This window comes from Patiria miniata, unplaced genomic scaffold (assembly GCF_015706575.1).
Source record: "Patiria miniata isolate m_02_andy unplaced genomic scaffold, ASM1570657v1 HiC_scaffold_3, whole genome shotgun sequence".
In the NCBI taxonomy this organism is placed as follows: Eukaryota; Metazoa; Echinodermata; class Asteroidea; order Valvatida; family Asterinidae; genus Patiria; species Patiria miniata.
Window position 1 is genome coordinate 31,567,646 of NW_024037069.1, and position 18,600 is coordinate 31,586,245.

Sequence of the window (18,600 nt, forward strand, 5' to 3'; positions counted from 1 at the left end):
TAAAGATTACATGCCACAGACTACAGTCTACGAGGCGGGTTCCAGAGGGAATTTTTGGCGCTACCAGAAAAAAAAATACAATGACGGCAGCGAGCTGGATACTCACCGTGATGACGTCACCTGGGCGCGTATAATTTTTACTTCCCGGACGCGCGGCGAAATCGGCCAATGACGTGTTCCAATTTGAACATAATTTTTCTGAGGTGTGATAAGACATGAATACCATCTATACGGTATGAACTTGTTCTAAAACGAAAAAACACCAGTATAACCCGTTGTCCAACGGAGCATCCGTAACTAACGGCTGAAATATTTATGTGAGCAAATGCACATTTTATGCGACCCCGTGCGCCACCCCATCGGTGTCGACATCAGAGACTGCAATGACGTCCCTGGGCGTCGCCAGGATTTTTTTTCTACAGGGGGCAAAGCACATTTTCCCCCCCAAATCCCTATTTTTTCCAGCATTTTCCCGATTGATTATTTTTGGAGGGTGGGCAGGGATATTTGCCTCCCGAACCCATTAAATTAGCAATAATATGATTTCGCCCCTCTTTTTCCTTGTTTTTTTTTTTGTTTCCTTTTTTTTCTTCTCCTTTTTTTTGCGGCTCGTCCGGGGGGGGGGGGGCAAGTGCCCCCGCGACGCCCATGGTGACGCCATTTCGATCAGAATGTGAACAAAGCTGTTGATTGGTCAATTTGGCAGTCGTATTTTGTGTAATACAAGTCACGGAAAACCCGATAGAAGTGGCCCGCTGATTGGTCAGAATCTATAGGTCAAGACGCAGTCTTGTTTTGCATAATTAATCACCGAATGGCATATCTAAACCCTTGCTGTGCAATGGGATAGTCCAAAGACTAGATGTTGTGCGTGCAAACCCTATCATGACAGTTTTATAATTTTGAGATACAAACAGCCAAAGCGTATTATCCGATCCGTATACGTGCGAATAGTCGTTGCGTTCTGCAATCATACCAATAAAAAGTAGTATAGAACGGGAGACAGGTTGCGCTGAAGTAGGTGGGAATTCTGTGTGTTTTTGAACGCATTGACGGTTATTTGTCAATTTTGATGCTTTTGGTGACTGAAAGTTTCTGACGGAAGTCCTATTATGGAGGACGAAGTGATCGTGAATGCGTCTGCGCCATCCGTGAGCGATGATGAGCCAGTCCCAGCCTTGTTGGCCGGCTACATCTTTGTGATTTTCATCGCAGTAACAACAAGTCTCGTCTACGTGTGGTTGATAGCTACAGTCGCTATGGAACACATCCTCCATAATGTGTCCGACTATTTCATGGCCAGTCTTTGTGTGTCTCAGATTGTTCTTGGAATTTTGACTTTATGGTTGGCTGTGATCCTGATGTCAAACTTGAAACACTCCGCGCTCGAACTCGCAATAGCCACAAGTTCTACCTATTTTGGACTTCTCGGTTACTTCTTGAATTCGGTGGTCGTAGCGGCCGACCGGTACATGAAGATCTCCCGGCCCCTGCAGTATCTCCGGCTGGCGACGCCCAGGCGTTGCACCGCGGTGATCGGTGCGTCCTGGTGCCTGTCTCTGGTCCTCGCGCTTGCCGTGCTCCTCTCCGCCATGTTGAATTTTGACCTCAACAGCCAAGAGTCATTGGGCAGTTTCCTACAGGGGGAAGGTTTTCAAATCCCCATTATCGTCATGTCGGATCTGACAATCTTCCCCAGTATGATCGCGGTAACTTTTCTGATAGCTGCTCTCGTTCGCATCGCTAGGCAACAGCGGCGCAAGATACGGGATGAAATGCTGATGCTGAAGCATCTTCAAGATCGTGCGCAGCAGACGGAGCAGGAAGGCAACGATGAGAACGCGCCGCAGCCTCGACCGAACCACTTGGCCAACAAAACCACCGTGTACTTCATCGTACACTTCTCCGCGTTTGTCGTGGCTTGGCTACCGCAGAGTGTATTCATGAACATTATAGTCCTCAATTACCTGACCTCAGCCGTTCTGAACCCTCTCATGGCCGTCGGTGCCATTATTGCCATGTTTGACACCTTCTGCGGAACCTTGTTCCTTGCCTTTGCGCAGCCGGAGCACCGACAGGCAGCAAGGAATAACTTGAAGAGGGTGAAACGACTCTTCTGTTTTTGTTAAGGCGAAAGTGATTCTAGACTGTTCGATCTTAAAACACTGACTTCCTGTTGCGATCCATGTACGTGCATGCCTAGTTCAGTGACAATGTGTTGCAGCCGTGGGTCTGCCCCTCTCGGACTGTGCCCACAGATTACTTTTTGTGTTTCGTTGGTGACTAGGTTGTTGACGATGACTGGTTGCAACCTTCATAGACCACGGTTCTGTCATTTTCACGATAAGGTGGTCTTATGGCAGGTGAGACCGTACGTGCATCTCGCGCCCACTAGTGAAAAAAACAGGAAGTGCACAAGGATTTCTTACAGCTGAGGACTTGTTTAATGGAAAGTGCCAATTCAAGGAGAGAAATAGGCCTATATACTTTCAACTGGCGTTAGGCAATGATTTAGCAATAGCTAACAGTGAATTTTCACAGATGATTTTATTAGGTACCGATTCAATTGAATCCTTCTGTAGAACTAGCATCAGTCTAACTCATACCGTGAAGTTTCGCGGATTTGCTCCTGTTTTTAGAATATGTTTGGTCTTGTTACAGCTACTGTTATTCGTCTCGTGATTGATTTGAATAATATATGAAAAACAAAAAGGACAACTTTTAATCTGATGTCACCAAATGATTGGTAAAAATCAGTTTTCATACAATTTCTGTTTTGGCGATATCCTTTGATTGGTGTTGATAAAACAAGGTGTCCCAAACCAAATTAATATCCCTCTGGAGGATGTATAGAATTATCGTTATTTATGAAGAAAATTTCCAATCCAATTATAAAATTGATGAGCCCCGTTATTTCTTTCTTGTGCGAAGCTTTGTCGGATTCGGTTCTGTGGTTTTGAAACAAAGACCATTAGTGTAACACCATGCTCCATTCCAAGTCTGACAATACATACCCCATACGTGTCAAAAACAGTCCTGCTTTTGATCCTTAATAACTTTGTTGTTTTCCAATGGAATTAAATCAAAAATTCAGATCACGTAAACGCATGACAAATATTATGGAGCGAGTTTCAACAGTTTTGTGCGAGAGGGTAAGATTTAAATGCCATGGGGGACCATCTTTCAATGGGGGCGCTGTTCAAAGCGGATGCTCATACTATAACCGGACAATTATTTTTTTGGCGTTTTGAACACATCAAACTAAAGATTATTTCATCATCTTTCATTTCCCGTACAATTTTTGGGGTTATTTAATGACTTTTTGGAGAAAATTCTATCCAAAGACGATCAACCCTAAAAATTAATCAATCCTGAAGCCCATCGCAATTTTGAAAATGAGTGCCTATAAGCTCCATTGCAAAATAGCGCCATTTTAGGGCTTAATTGCATCCACATTCACACTAATACAAGCAGTTCTTTGCACGGCTTCCATCCTACTTTTTGCAAAATATCCTCAAGTTCACGGCCCTCAAAACGCTCTGCTCAGACATGGACATTTAAGTTTCTATCATCATGACGAATTGTCTATCGCTAGTAATGATACACGGAATCTGCTCGGGGTTCTCCATTTAACAGATTAGGCCAAATCTTTATTTATTTGCATTGGTATATTTCACATCAGGTGAAGCAGGCTGCATATTTTCTTTCGTTCAAAGTATACATTATTTTTGTATTTTCGAGGAGTTTTAATTTTTGTTACGATTGATTACAGTATAAGCTCTCAATATTACAAATGAATCATTCTTGCAATTGTCTTTGGATATAGAAAAAAATCAATAAAACAAAATGTTATGTTGTGCGGATGCCCAAGTCTTCAGGAGTCGGACTAACTCATGAGCCCCTTTAATAAACTCTTCCGGCCGTGTCTCGGTACCCGTTCCACCACACACCTCCTTCCCTGTCCATCCAAATAACTCGAAAGTCGAGCACCAGGGAGGAAACGAGGTGTCACCCTAAGCCTAGACTTGACTCAAGCCGGAATTGCTTTGAATGCGCGCTGAAGTGTACCTTGTTAATTGGGCATGTGGGCAACTAAGTGATTTTTGCTCCTTTTTTAAAGATACCGACTTAAAGCAATTCCGGATCCAGAACACATTTGGGGGGGGGGGGGCAAAAAAAATTTTGGTCCCCAAAAAGGGGGTCAAAAATAAGGGATTCTGGATTCTAGGTGCTCTGGTGCGATCTGACTTTTATTGCCATGTCACTTAAAAACAAATTGCGTTCTTTTTTTGGGGGGGGGGGCATGGCTCCCGTTGGCCCTCAATCATGGGCTAAACCCAACGTGGGTCTTGATCAAGGTCAAAGAAATTCCCCTCCCCCCCCAAAAAAAAAAAATGAGATGATGGTCGTTTATAATAATTATGTCTACGTCAAAACGTGTTTTTTGGTGTTTTTTTTACGGAATTTGGGAATTTCTTTGAACTGCTTCAAGTCCCCCGGACGTTAGGCAACCCTACGCCTAATCATTACGGACACCTCCTTTTGGACCTCTTTTGACGCTAGAGGACGCTCATTTCTCTTCATTCAAGGAAGTCAAAAATAGATATATTTTTTTTTCGTGGGGGGGGGGGACCTCGAAGGGGGGGGGGACACCGAGAATGTGTGTGTGTGATGTGGGGGAACTCCCCCTGCCCCCTCCCCGACCCCCTTGGCTACGCGGGAGTACGCGGCCACTGTTGCTCCTGCAGTCCCTGGCCCTGATAATGTACTGGCCCATAATTTGTTTATCTTCATTCCTGTATTTTATTTATTCTATCTCTCAGGTGTTTTTTTTCTTCTTTTTTTGCGGGAGGGGGTACGGGGGAATCCCCCTCTTTCATTACGGATTTAAGGACCACCGTATCCGAGACAGGTAATTAGCATGGACAATGGTTGGCAGTGTTTATCCACTTGCTTCCGTCTGACGTGGAGTACGGCCGGTTTTCTTGGAAATTTCAATGATGAAAAGGGTTTGAACAATAGAGGGCGCGCTCATCGAATACTAGATTACAAAACAAGACAGCTAAAGCGAAAACCGTGTGTGCACGGCAAATATAAATGGAAAGCACACGTCATTATGTTTATATCCGAACAGCTGAAGGTCTCGCTTGTGCAATCTTGCACTTGCAGGTAGTAACATTAACGTCGCTGTTATCATGTTGTTAAAAGATAGTCACGTGTGAGACTGTAGATAAAAGTCCAAGTTATCGCAACCACAAAACTTCATGGGGCGAGATTTCACTGAGCCCTGCAGACAGATCGAGTGCAGCGCGCTAAACACCGGCCGGACATTTTCGTGTGGTGCAGTTCACCGGATAAACAACAAAGATGCCGTCACGATAAACTGTGCCTTCTGCAGTCAGTGTAACGTTAAATCACGAAGAAAAGATGAACCTGACATAATAAGCTAACTATATTTCCATATATTTCCAAGAAGGATTATAAATTCCTAAAAACTTTGGTAGGTAGGCTACAACTTGTGAAGTTGTGTTACTGTTGACAGTTTCACTGGCCAGAAAGTAGGCAGGTAGGCATAGGTCTAGGCCTAACTACACAATGGCGTTCTTCTCTCAACTCAAGTTGTTATGCTGGAAGAATTACACACTACGCAAAAGACAAAAGGTAAGACATCTGTTATTCAAGATGCTGGTTTAGTTTTCTCAATTAATGTAGCCTGAATTTCATGCATGCATTCCTTTCATCTGTTTAGTTAAAGTTAGGCGTAGTCCTCCATCATGTACATGTATAAATTAAAGAGATCCAAGTTATGGACTCACATACAAATCTCATGTTAGTTGTCCACAACCATTAGCCGTTTTGCGGATACTGCCATCTTTGTAATCGGGGAGGGGGAACCAAAAATTTCTCCTCCAAATTTAATATTAAAATTTTAATATTAAATTTGGAGGGGAAATGCACTTGGGGATATGGGGTGCAAATGTATTGCTTTTGCGCGTAGCTGCAATGTTTGTGACATTCTTAAAAATATAAAATTGGGTTCTTTTTTGGGGGGTCCATGGCCCCCGTTGGTCCCTCCCCCCCCCCCCCCCCCCCGATCCGCTGTTGTAATATTGATAAATTTGGACCTAGATATGTGCAGTTGCTGTGTGCTATTCTCATGGATCAGGATTTCCCAGTTTACAGTTTTAATTGGCAACAATTCAACTATTGTCGATGGAAGTTTAAGTGTCTTTCTCGTTTTCCCGTTCAGATTCGTCTTCTGGTTGAGATCATCTGGCCGATTTTGATGTTCATGATCATCGCCTTAGTCAGGAGAGATGAACTGCCCTCTCCCCACCATGAATGTAAGTTGCTCTTCATTCACGGATAAAAGTGTTGCTGAATTCATACAAAATAATTCTTAATCGAAAATGCTGAAATGGAATTGTGTTAAGGGCAGTTATACAATGTATGTCGGCTAGGCCTATAACTTGTATAAAGCCTTTCTGACAACTTCCAGGGTTTGAATTTTGAGGTTTTTTCATTGGTGAGGGTACATGTACATGTACCTTGGTATGCTGGGTACCCATGTTTAACTTCACACCACTACAACTACAGTCAAGTCTGGTTATAACAAACTCGTTCGGACCTAGCAAAATTGTTTGTTATATCAGAATTTTATATTACTGTAAGAGGAACATCAGTCCCATTCATTGTGCACATAAATGCACAGTCGGGACCAAGGCTTTATGTTTGTTATAACCAGAAGTTTGTATTAACAGAGTTTGTACTAACGAGAGTCGACTGTAATACATCAGAGGATTTCCTAAAATCAGAACAAAGAGGCCATTGTTCAGCTGTCATTTTGATCGCCCACCTGAAATGTTTTATGTGTAACCTACCATCTAGTCTGTAGCTTCACAGAGTAAACTGTATGCAAGCGTCATCTGTCGCACGTTAAAATGCACACGAAATCTGTTTTGGTTTTCAACTTGCCTGGTTTTCATTTGGAAAATTCCCCACAAATGACGTTCAAAACATTTCTTTTTGATTGTCCGAGAAGTTATTTTAAGTAATTTGTATACATGTAGTTGGTTACGGTTACGGGCACCCGATCCCATAATCTGGAACTAATTACTGAAACATTCAGTCATAGAATACACTCAGATACCCGGTTCTGATGCACAGCCCTAATTAGTCGATGTACATTGTACATGTAGGCTATATCTTTATGTTTTGGAAAGGATGATATTTCTTAGGTGCTTCATGTTATCACTTGAAACCTCATTTAAATCCCACTTGTTACAAAATGAATCTGTAACCAAGTATTTTGGTTTGCCCTGTACCAACATATTTTATAAACACTCTATACTCAGTGTTTCCCCCTAGTGATTGTGAGAAAAAATCACTGGGAGGACTCGAACCCACAACCTACAGTAGGCCTACTGCTTACTAGCGCAGACGTCTTACCACTCGACCACCAAGCTTGCCAGGGTCGGCTGGCTGGTTCGATTCAGAACAGTGGGTACCGCAATGAAACAATTCCATCTTGTTATAAGATGGAATTTAGCGTCGGGGTGATATAAATCAAATTATAGGTTTTGCCTTTCACAGACGTTTAAACACTGTATACTCAGTGTGTTACATATTGTACCTCCCGAGCGAAAGTTGGAAAAATCACTCGGGTGGGACTCGAACCCACGACCTCCTGCTTTCCAGTGCTAAATTCCATCTTATACATTGTAATAGTTTATGCGGTACCCGCTGCTATGTACATCAGATTCGAACCAGCCAATCGATCCTGTTAGTTCAGGGGTCGAGTGGTAAGACATCTGCACTAGAAAGCAGAAGGTCGTGGGTTCGAGTCCCACCCGAGTGATTTTTTTCCAACTTTCACTCGGGAGGTAACACACTGAGTATACAGTGTTTAAACGTCGGTGAAGGGCAAAACCTATCATTTGAATTCCATCTTGAACCGAGATTCTGTCTGAAGAACTTGAAGAAATTGTCATAGTTTTCCATTACAAAAGCAACCTTTTCAGTATCAGGATACAACAAATATTTTGTACATGATTGTATATTTCTTTTCCTCAAGTTTAAATTTCTTTGATTTTCATTGCTGAGTATGTTCTGTCCTCCCCCTTTTAAAAGTCAACAACCAAGATTTCTGTATTAGAGTGGTTATAATGGAATTTGAGCTGGGCGGTCTGTAATTGAAATCAAACTTGGAAATAGTACGAGCAAGAGGAAAGGGATGTTAAAAAAAAAATAATACAGAGGAAGAAAAGTACACAGTGCCAGCAACATAACCATGATAAGACCTTGAGAAAATGTATACTGACATTGTATAGGCTGGATGGGATTACACAGTGAGTTTAATTACATTTCTCTAAACTTTTAAGTAGGGTCCTTATTTGTGGTTTTATATTTTTTGTTCCCCAGACTTTACATTTTTTGTGGTCACCATTCCAAGTCAATGCGGATTGTATCAGCTTGACTATGCAAACTGGGTTTAATTTGAATTTTGATGGGAATTCATTTCAGCAATGAGACTGAATAAAAAAAAAAAAATAACATAGGCCTAAGGTTTCTCGTCTGGGCTTTTTGAAGAACTGAAGGAGGTGGGTGATTTTTGGACTTTTTTGCCCCCATTTACCAAGATGGCAGATGGATTCTTCAATTTTTTTTTAACTCTTTTGCTATCAATAAAAAAATTGTGTTCATAGGAGATGTAACCCTTTGTACATCAAGTTAGATTTTGGTTGGAAACAAATACAAAGACAATTTATTGACAGTTTAGAATTTGCAAAATATATTGCAAATGTATGAATAAATGAAAAAAGGAATGAGAAATGGGGATTAAAGGAACTGGCTTATTTTTTTTTTACTTGGCCTAAAGGTGTGGTTTGTCTGGAAAATCTGTAGTCTTTCAAACCATTATGGACAAAATAACCAGATTTTTTTTGGTGAAGTACTACACACAAAGAATCCTTAAAAAAGTTAGTTCAGTATCTACACAAAAAGATCTAGGACAAGTTATACTGGCTCTTTCTTCTTTCTCAAATTCCAACTTCCAAATTCCAATGCAATGACTAAGATCTGCAGACGGCTTTCCAACCGAAACTTAACTCAAAATTGGGCAGCATTCCTACCAAAAAACCATTGGCAGTAACATGACCACTAGCAAAACTAACCCCATTTTTCAAGATCTTTTAAAGCACGTATTCAATTTTCCGAATTAATCCGGAACTTTCGTCAAAAGGATAAAATAGTTTAGTGCACTGTGGTGTCCAACCGGGCCAAGCACTACATCCTGTTCCAGTAGGCCTATTGATCAACACAATCATATCCTGGTTATTTGTACCAGTAGGGTACACGTAGGCCTACAGGCACTGCTGCATGGTACCATGATGGTACCTGGTACAGGACTTTGCTTCTACCTGTAGCATTGATATATTGCACCATTGACCTTGCTTGTATTGAAGGCAATTCTATTGTATTTGATTTGCAGACATGCACCTCCCCTGAATGCAGTCCTTACATGTACAGTACATGTAGGCTTATGTCATTATGTGCATTTGTATACATGTACAAATATTTCACAGGTTGACATGATTTATATATTGTCAAGTTACCATTTAAGTTTTGCTGCATTTTTTTTTTTAAATACATGGTACCATGTACAAATGTACATGTGCTGTTACAATATTAGTTGGTACAAAATATAGCTGAGGCCACAAAAGTTTTTGAACCCAATTGAAAGTAGTATGACTTCTTTCACTTACATGCCTGAGGGAAACAAACTGGGTGGTAGGCCTACATTTTATGAAGACGAGAACAAAGAAAGTGAATCATTTCTGTATTTGTCTGGCCCGTTTTTGAGTTGGGAGAAATTCTGAACTTCCTGCTCTTGAATCAGTCAGATTTCTTAAATTTCAGGAAGGCACACAAGCAAGTTTTCTAACCTTCCCATCTATAGCCTTCAAGTTGGACTTGTCAAGTTTAAAGGGAATATACAACATTTGCAAACATAGAAAAATAAAACTACCAAGTTTTTATAAAATACCTTACTAGGATGTTGGTAAATGACAGACTGAAGCATCCTGTAAAATTATGGCACCTGGTGTCAAGTCATTTTCAAGAAAAGTGGTGTTTCGTATACATTTCAAACCATGGTCGGCCGACCACCATTGGAAAAACCTAACTATTTTTCAACTACTGCTACAAATTTACCATTTGTTGCAGTCCAAATTTTGTTTGCTATTGGTTACATGTTCTTGAACGGGTGCAGGCCAGTTAGACTGATTCCATTACATGTACCTTACAATTTTCCGGCATCTATAAATTGATCCATTTCATCTTTAGTGGAGTCAGGGAACCAGACTACTTGAACATTTTTGTTTTTCTTGGTTTTTTCAGTATTTCCGAACACAAAACTTCAATCATGTCAATGTAACAATATTTGATCTGTTATACTAACCCCTCAAAATAGTTAATTTCTGAAAATTACAGCAAAAGCCAATGATGTACATTCCCTTTAACTTGTGATTAAATGTGTTTAAGTGGTTATAATTCTATAATGAAATGTTTTATTATTTTATTGAGAACCGCTTTTTAGAGGTGACTCAGAACCATTGAGAGTTTTTATTTGTAGTTAAACATTAAAAAAAAATCTTTGAAATTTGTACATGAATCGTTCCGAATGGTTTATGATACATGGTAGTGGTACTGTTCATAATAGTGTTCCAAGATAAAATCTTAAATAGGGTATGTAGGGAAACTGAAAGCAGAACTATTTTTCCTTTTGGCCTTTTTTATGAATCTCATAAAAATTTAGGGCCTAATTTTTTTTTTTTAAATTAATACAAAAGCAACAATCAGGCATGCAGCTTTGTCTGGGATTCACTGATTTCCTCGTTGTTTTTACCTACAACTCATGAATGCCATTACAACTTGAGAAACACTGTATGTGCTTTAGAATTTCCTCTTTTTTCCAAAATTCCCAGTTGCATACCTGAACAATTAAGTCAGTTATTTTAAGGTCAATAATCCATATTTTGAATGATATTGTTGCAGAAGTTCATGACAATTTGCGCAAAATAAACCCCAAATTGAAATAGACATTGTCCTCTTTTTATTATCTACTTCTGGCTATATTTTTTGTAAAAATAAAACAGCTCAAAAAACCACAGTGACAATCTACTGCAAAAACAATTTTTCAGAGCACAAAACAATAGAAATAGTAAGTTTATTGTGTCAAATTTAAAGATTTATTACTATTACCATAGTTATAAAATATCAGATTGTAAACTTGTATTTGTTTTGGTCAAAGTTATGGTCTCTTGTTGATTATGAATATTTTTCTAAATTGTAAATGTTTTAATTGAGTGAATTGATTCTTTGATTTGATTTCATGATATTTGATTGGTTTCATTTGATTGGTTTCATTTGATTGGTTTCATTTGATTGGTTTCATTTGATTCAGGCCATTTCCTAAGCAAGGCCCTGCCCTCGGGAGGCCTCCTTCCGTTCTTCCAGTCTTTCCTCTGCGACTTTGACAGCAAGTGTCGTCCGGAAGAGACGTACGGTGAATCCATCGGACACATCAACAACTACGGGGATGCAGGGTAAGTGTCCAATACTTGGGCTCCAATTTCACTAACGATACCATCTTCACAAGTTAAAAAAAAGCCACAAAAACTGCTCGAACAGTATGAACTACATGCTTAAAGCATTGTAAATTTTGAGCTGTGCATACATGCGGTACAGAATTTGCAAAGGGGAATTTTTTTCTGAGAAAAATGTTATATGATGTGAAATGTCCGATGTCCAACTGTCATTCCATCCTCTTCGACACAATTCGGTTGGCAATGTCACGTCAGCCACGATATCAGAAATTTCTCAAACAGCATCACAAATTTCTTTGAACACTGCCTTTTTTCCCCCCACACTACATATTGAATATGTTTTGTGCCATTCAAGACATTCAGTTTGCTGAATTCAATATGTGATGTAAAAGAAAGTTGTAAAAATAATTTTGAGAGAAGTTGCGACAGATTGAACAAAACATTAAGACTACCAGTATGTCCCTCATGGCCATTAGCCATGGCCTCCATTTAATAGCCCAGGTCTCAGCCTTCAACATGCTGATGTGCTTCCAAGCACCTCTTAATATTCCATTTCAGTGTGTCCTTCACGAACAAGGTATGACCTTACTCTCAATGAAACTACATTCCAAGCCTAGATAGGACTGATTTTTGACCATGGCTGAAGCGGAAGAGATTCTAATCTCCCTAGTTTGGCACTTTATTTCTACCATCCCAAAATCCTTCAAAATCCAGGGTGCAGGAAAGGAGAGCCTAGTTATTTTTTACTCGACATGGGACTAGATTTCCATTGAAAATGGAGTAAAAACTACAAATGATGCGCTAGAAAGTTCCTGTTGATAACATTTTTCATTTGGATGAAATTTATAAGGTCTTTATGTGTAATTTAAAGGCTGTAACGTATTGTTTTTTAATGGAGTCCCTTGTAAAATGCACCTTTGTGTCCCATCTAACACTGCATTTTGCCAGTTTTAAGGGTATTTTGGTGACTTTTTGTTTGTTATGCTAATGAATTTGCATATTCATGAGCATATTCAAGAGCAAAAGTGTGATGTCATTTCAGGCAGAAACCTCAATGTTAAAGCTCATTCAGCGGTTAGCACAAATATTTCCAAAATTTCAGATATTTTGCTTACAGGTCTTAACTCTTCTTTTCTTTGGTGGTTCATTGTTGTTTCAGTACAGTGGGCCACGGTTTTCTCACAAACATGACATGTTTTAACGAAACTGAAAAGTGTTTCCTGAAATGACATTGCAGCAACAGTGCCCTCATTGGTCAGGAAAAGCATGGACAATTTTAAGTGTTTAACCCTAACTTTTTAGGGGGTATGCAAAATCGTATTAAAATTGGAGGATTCAGGACTGTTGGGGAAGTGCACTTTTTTTAACAAGATTAACTAAAAAGGATGTGGTTTTCATAGGAGTAGAAAGTTGCACAAAATATGTTCCCAAAAAATAGTCATGTCATTTAAAAAAAAAAAAAAGCCCCATAAGGCCAAAAAAAAAAAGTCTCCGGTTTCTGGTATGGAGCTTGTCTAAAAAGTGGTGCGGCGACGCGGCTTTTTTTTTTTTTTTACCCGACTTTTTTGCTTCAAATGTCGGCTGATGACTGCAAATGGTGCCCGACTAAACTTAGTGCAAATATATGGGAGTCCAGAGAGGCCACATAAAGCTTATTCTCGATCATAACCCCATCTAAAAACACGTTGAAATTGCGCAGCAGCAGAATTCCAGTCAAACCTGTGAGTTTGGCGGTTTTGAGACATCATCTTTCATTGCGCGCGCATACCAGAAACCGGAGACTTTTTTTTTTTGGCCTAATCCTAACATTCATGAATCCTCAAATCTTAATATGATTTTTCACAACCTTACGGAGTTAGAGTTTAACATTGCACTCCTTCGTTCCATCATATTGTAAGTCTGGGCTCCCGTCTCCTCCCTCATCCAGTTTATCCAAACTAGTGAACGACATTGAGACGGTCCTGACTAACAAGACCACAATGGAGGCACTGAAGAAGTTCCTGGCCAAAGTCGACGAGTTGAACAAGCTTCTGCCCTACATGGACGACTTCAACGGCATAGCGGACAGCATCCCTGGTAAGTTGGTCGGTAGGCAAGGTCCGAGATGGCCAGTATTAGTCTATGGATATGGATAGTGTCTGTAGCGTGTCAATGTCGTTGCTAGCCATAGCTGCAAAACAGTGGATGTGGCTGCTGTCAAAACTTTGCCTCCATCTTTTGTCTGTGGGCAGAGAATGGCTGAGAATGTTTTGGTCAATGATAACCTCTTGCATGGGCTCAGTTTATTTGAATATTACACACAAACATTAGTACTGTGTTCCCTGTCTCTGTTTTTCAGGACTTGACATTATTGAACCCCCAAAAAACCCATAATTCTTTCACCAAATTTTTACATGTTAAAATGTGACCTTGTTTACAAAGAATCAAGCATACAAAATGTACCTGCAAATCTGTTCATTTACAAAGCATTCCAAGCGCATTAGTACTTGACCACATTTTGGGAATTAGTTTCAATTTGTAATTTCACCAATTTTCACCATCACAGAATTCACAAGTCAGATTTCTACACTCACCGCTCTGCTGACACCACCTTCATGAAATATTTTATTTAAAGGGAATGTACAACATTGCAAACATCAAAAAACAAAACTATCAAATTATCACGAAATACCTTCCTAGACTGTTAGTGAATGACAGTCTAAAGCATCTTGTAAAATCGTGGCACCTGGTGTGCTGACACTTTCAAGAAAAGTGGTATTTTTGCACCAAACTATCAAATTATCACGAAATACCTTCCTAGACTGTTATAGTGAATGACAGTCTAAAGCATCTTGTAAAATCGTGGCATCTGGTGTGCTGACATTTTCAAGAAAAGTGGTATTTTTGCACCAATTTCCAACGCTGATTGGCTGACCATCGTTGGAAAAAAAATGTTTTTAATAAATTTTGAATACTACTCACAGTTTATCATGTTTAGTTAGTTTGGGTTCTCTTAACAATCGATTACATATATACCTGTGAACGGGTACAAACCAGCTAGACTGATTCCCTGACCTTAAAATTCTCCAACATCTATAAATTGTTCCATTTCATCTTAAGTTCATCTTAAGTGAACCAGACAGAGCGCATGACTGTTTTCTTGATTTTTCCCGTATTTGTGAACCAAAAACGTCAAACAAGTCAGTGTAACAACATTTGCTTTGAAATAACCCCCAAATTCAACCATTTCTGAAAATTACAGCAAAAGCAAATGTTGTATTCTCTTTATTAAATAAAGAGAGGTTGTTATATGCTGAAACTGCTTTTTAAAATCCACAAAATTTCCCCCTATCCATTGCATTTAGTGCTCAAGTAAAAAAAGAAAATATGGTGATGTGACACTTTCTTTTTTCTCAAGATTTTACATGTAGAATTGTTCTAATTTTTGCTTCCTGTCAACAAAACTGTGCTGTAAAAACAACTTTATTTTTTTCCTGCTTTTTTTGGTGGTTTTAATTCACTTTACCATCAACTTATTTGTAGCTGCATGAATATTGGATTTTTTTTGCTAACTCACTGACTTCATCATGTAGGACCCCAAAAGGGCCAGATTGCATTGAATGCTGAAAATAATCGCTCATAGTCAGACAGCCAGCTAGCCTGATTGTTATGCTAATTAGTTCGACTTTGACAGCCCTTGGACTGTGGAGCCAACGTCAGCATTGACGTCTGTTGTGCAATTTTTAGTTTTGTTAACGCACACAGTACAAACGCAGGGTGGAACCAGGAAGATATTGCAATCTGTGCTGGAAAAAAAATTAGGGTGAACCAACTTTACGTGTAGCTTTTAGAAAATGAACCGCAAGGCAAATCACAAGACCAGACATTTTGGATTTATAACCTACATTGTGTAAATTTAAGTTATTCTGTAAACTTTTGGGTTATCCAAAATTTCTGGTGTTGGAAAAAAATGTAGGGAGATAAACCTTGAGTTCATACAAGTCATTTATGTTGAGAGCAATAAAAATAAAGAAAGAGGGTTTTTGCAAATTTGACAGAAACATGTAACAAACTTAAATTTTCATCATATTACGCAAACTTTTATCAAATGTGAAGCCTTCTGGCAAAATGATACAGAACTGGGCTGCGGTTGAAATGACGGTCTATGGGTATTAGGACAGAGAATTAAATTCTCCTTACAATACTGTTTGTCGCAAATCATTTGGACATTCCGTTTGGTTTGGTTGTTAATAAAGTCCGTAATTCTGTGAAAAAAGTATATTCCAGAGAAAAAGGCTTATAAAGTTTCGAGTTTTGTATTCGTGAAAAGGCCAATTATTTCTTCTCAAAAACACTTTTATTAAACAAATTTTATACTATTTCTTTAAAATATGTGTAGTAGACATGTCAAAGCTAACAAATATCAATAAATCTGAAAACAAAAAATAGACAAATCACCCCCATTCGTTTTTTTTTCTTCATTTTTCTCACTACTGCTTGTGCTTAGTTCCATCTCATTTTTCCAGAAAGCCTCACAAATTAGACATGTATGCTAAATATATGCCAAAATACTGTAAATTTGCACTTGCAGCTTCTCGAGTCATTCACTCGAACATTGATTGTAACGGCCAAAACAAATACTTGATAGTTCAGCAAAGATCTGGGGGTGGTCGATAGTCGTGGACTTTCCTCTTGCATATAATGACTCAGTTGCCTTGTGCATGTACTCGAAATGCTGATAATAGAACATTTGACGATAACAAATTTACACTTTTATTAAACAAATTTTATACTATTTCTTTAAAATATGTGTACATGTAGTTTTATCACAGATAACAAATTTATATCAATAAATCTGAAAATAAAAAAGAGAAATCACCCCCATTCGGTTTTTTCTATTAATTTTTCTCACTACGGCTTGTGCCTACTGTAGTTCCATCTCATTTTTCCAGAAAGCCTCACAAATTAGACATGTATGCTAAATATACGCCAAAATACTGTAAATTTGTACGTGCAGCTTTTCGAGTCATTCACTTGAACATTGATTGTAACGACCTAAGCAAATACTTGATAGTTCAGCAAAGATCTGAGGGTGGTCGATAGTCATGGACTTTCCTCTTACATACATTGTATAATGACTCAGTTGCCTTGTGCATGTACTCGAAATGCTGATAATAGAACATTTGACGATAACAAATTTACGATAACCCCCTTTTCCATCATGGGTCATTCTGTACTACATGTAAGTACACACTTGTACGTGTGGAAAAAAAAATGCAACAGGAAAAAAAGATTGTCACTATGCGAAATTAAATCTCAATGGTTTCAAGTGTTTAATCAAACCGTTGTCTCTCTAGTGCCAACTGGTGCTGAGTAACAAAGTTATTTTGGTCAGGACAAATAAAGTACGAAACTCAGCTGATGCAAAAGATGAACTCCAGTGCATGTGCATGGCATGTATCACTTATGATTTATACAAGTGCACATGTACATGTATAATGTATGCTCTTGGCACAGAATACCGGTATGTTTAACAAGTATTATGATGAGAGGAAATTGTACACTTACATTGTACGTACAGTACATGTATAGTCCAGGAGTGAAATTTGTCTGGATTTTTCCTGATTTTAGGACGTTCAAAGAATCCCTTTCGAAATCTGGAAGTCCTGATTGTTAGGTGTATAGTGTACAAATTTAGACAAATGGGTATTATTTTACATGTAAGGTGTCTTTAGGTAAATACAATAACATCTAGACCCTGGGGCCAATTTCACGGCGCTGCTTAGCACAAAAAATTGCTTAGCACAAAAAAAGTCTGGCTTAATAAAGCAGGTTACCAGCCAAAACTCCACGTGATGTGTATTGCTCATGATTAGTATTTAGCTGTTGTTTGCTTAGCATGAAAATCACATAGAGTTTGGGCTGATAACTTGCTTCTAATTAAGCCAGACTTTTTTTGTGCTTAGCAGTGCTGTGAAATTTGGCCCAGGTTGCTCTGGGGCCCTTTGTGGATTTTTTTTCACTTTCTTCCAATCTCAACTGGCCAGGGCTGATAGTCATCCATTGCATATTCACTGACAAAGCCTTCACAATTTCCAGTCCTAATTCTGTGGAACACCATGCCCTCCAATCTCACATCCCTGGACACTGTTTCATCATTCCAAAAGCAGCTCAAAACACATCTGTTGGCTTCTTGGTGTTGTTACTGTTGCGCGCCATGATGTACATGTACGCGTCCGTTCATGTACTGATACATGTAGATGGAATGGCGCTAACGAAATCCCATTGCTATTATTTGAATGCGTACAATGTTGGTTTGTGCACATCTGATGAAATTTAAATTTATCACTTGTAATCAAGGCATTCTTACATCTACAGTACGTTCCAAAAAGTGTGTGCATGTTCTTAAAAAGCCACACTACACAACTCAAGTTCCTGTGCAGATAACCCACATATATATGGATAACCCACATATATGGATATCTCCATCCTTGTTTACATGTAGCTATTATAAATATGTATGGAAAAAGTATGTTCAAAAACGAAAAATTAGAGAAAATTGTCACCATACCTAATTGCATATATGATACAACGTTTAATTATTTAATTACCAATCTTGTGGCAGCCAGTGCAGAATAATACTGTGTAGTACATGTACGATGTTCAATGTAACTCGAGTAAGTTGTCATGGCAACCAAAACCCACACTACATTTTTACTTTGTCGTGGGACATGTTCGTCGCTGCACATGTACCGTACGGTACATTAGTTAGACCCAATAAATAACCATAAGGATGAATTCCAATCACCAATCATGTCAATTATAATTTGCAGTCAGCAGCAAGCTGTCGATGAAAAGAGTTGGAATTCGATGTAGATTGTACACGTATCGGAATATAATGTTCTACCTCCATGCTTCAAGAGATATTGACACAATTTTGTGGCATTGAAGTTGATAGTGATACATTGTAAAACCATCAGAGGGAAGCTAGATTAAAGACCTGGACTGAACAACA

At 39.0% G+C, this 18,600-nt stretch overlaps 2 protein-coding genes across 3 annotated transcripts in view; both read left to right on the forward strand.

The window, feature by feature from the left end:
• Positions 1-1,112: 1,112 nt before the first annotated feature.
• LOC119736681 (probable G-protein coupled receptor No18) lies at positions 1,113-2,129 on the forward strand. The gene has a single exon (XM_038210697.1). It carries the CDS (start codon positions 1,113-1,115, stop codon positions 2,127-2,129), a length of 1,017 nt encoding a protein of 338 aa, XP_038066625.1.
• Positions 2,130-5,057: 2,928 nt separating this feature from the next.
• The window catches only part of LOC119738840 (phospholipid-transporting ATPase ABCA1-like), a 60,211-nt gene continuing 46,668 nt past the window's right edge, over positions 5,058-18,600 (forward strand). For both annotated transcript variants that reach the window (XM_038213809.1, XM_038213810.1), the window contains exons 1-4: positions 5,058-5,661; positions 6,251-6,344; positions 11,465-11,606; positions 13,534-13,682. In XM_038213809.1, coding sequence (XP_038069737.1) covers positions 5,596-5,661; positions 6,251-6,344; positions 11,465-11,606; positions 13,534-13,682 — 451 coding nt within the window. In that variant the 5' untranslated portion in view covers positions 5,058-5,595. The remainder of the gene's footprint in view (positions 5,662-6,250; positions 6,345-11,464; positions 11,607-13,533; positions 13,683-18,600) is intronic.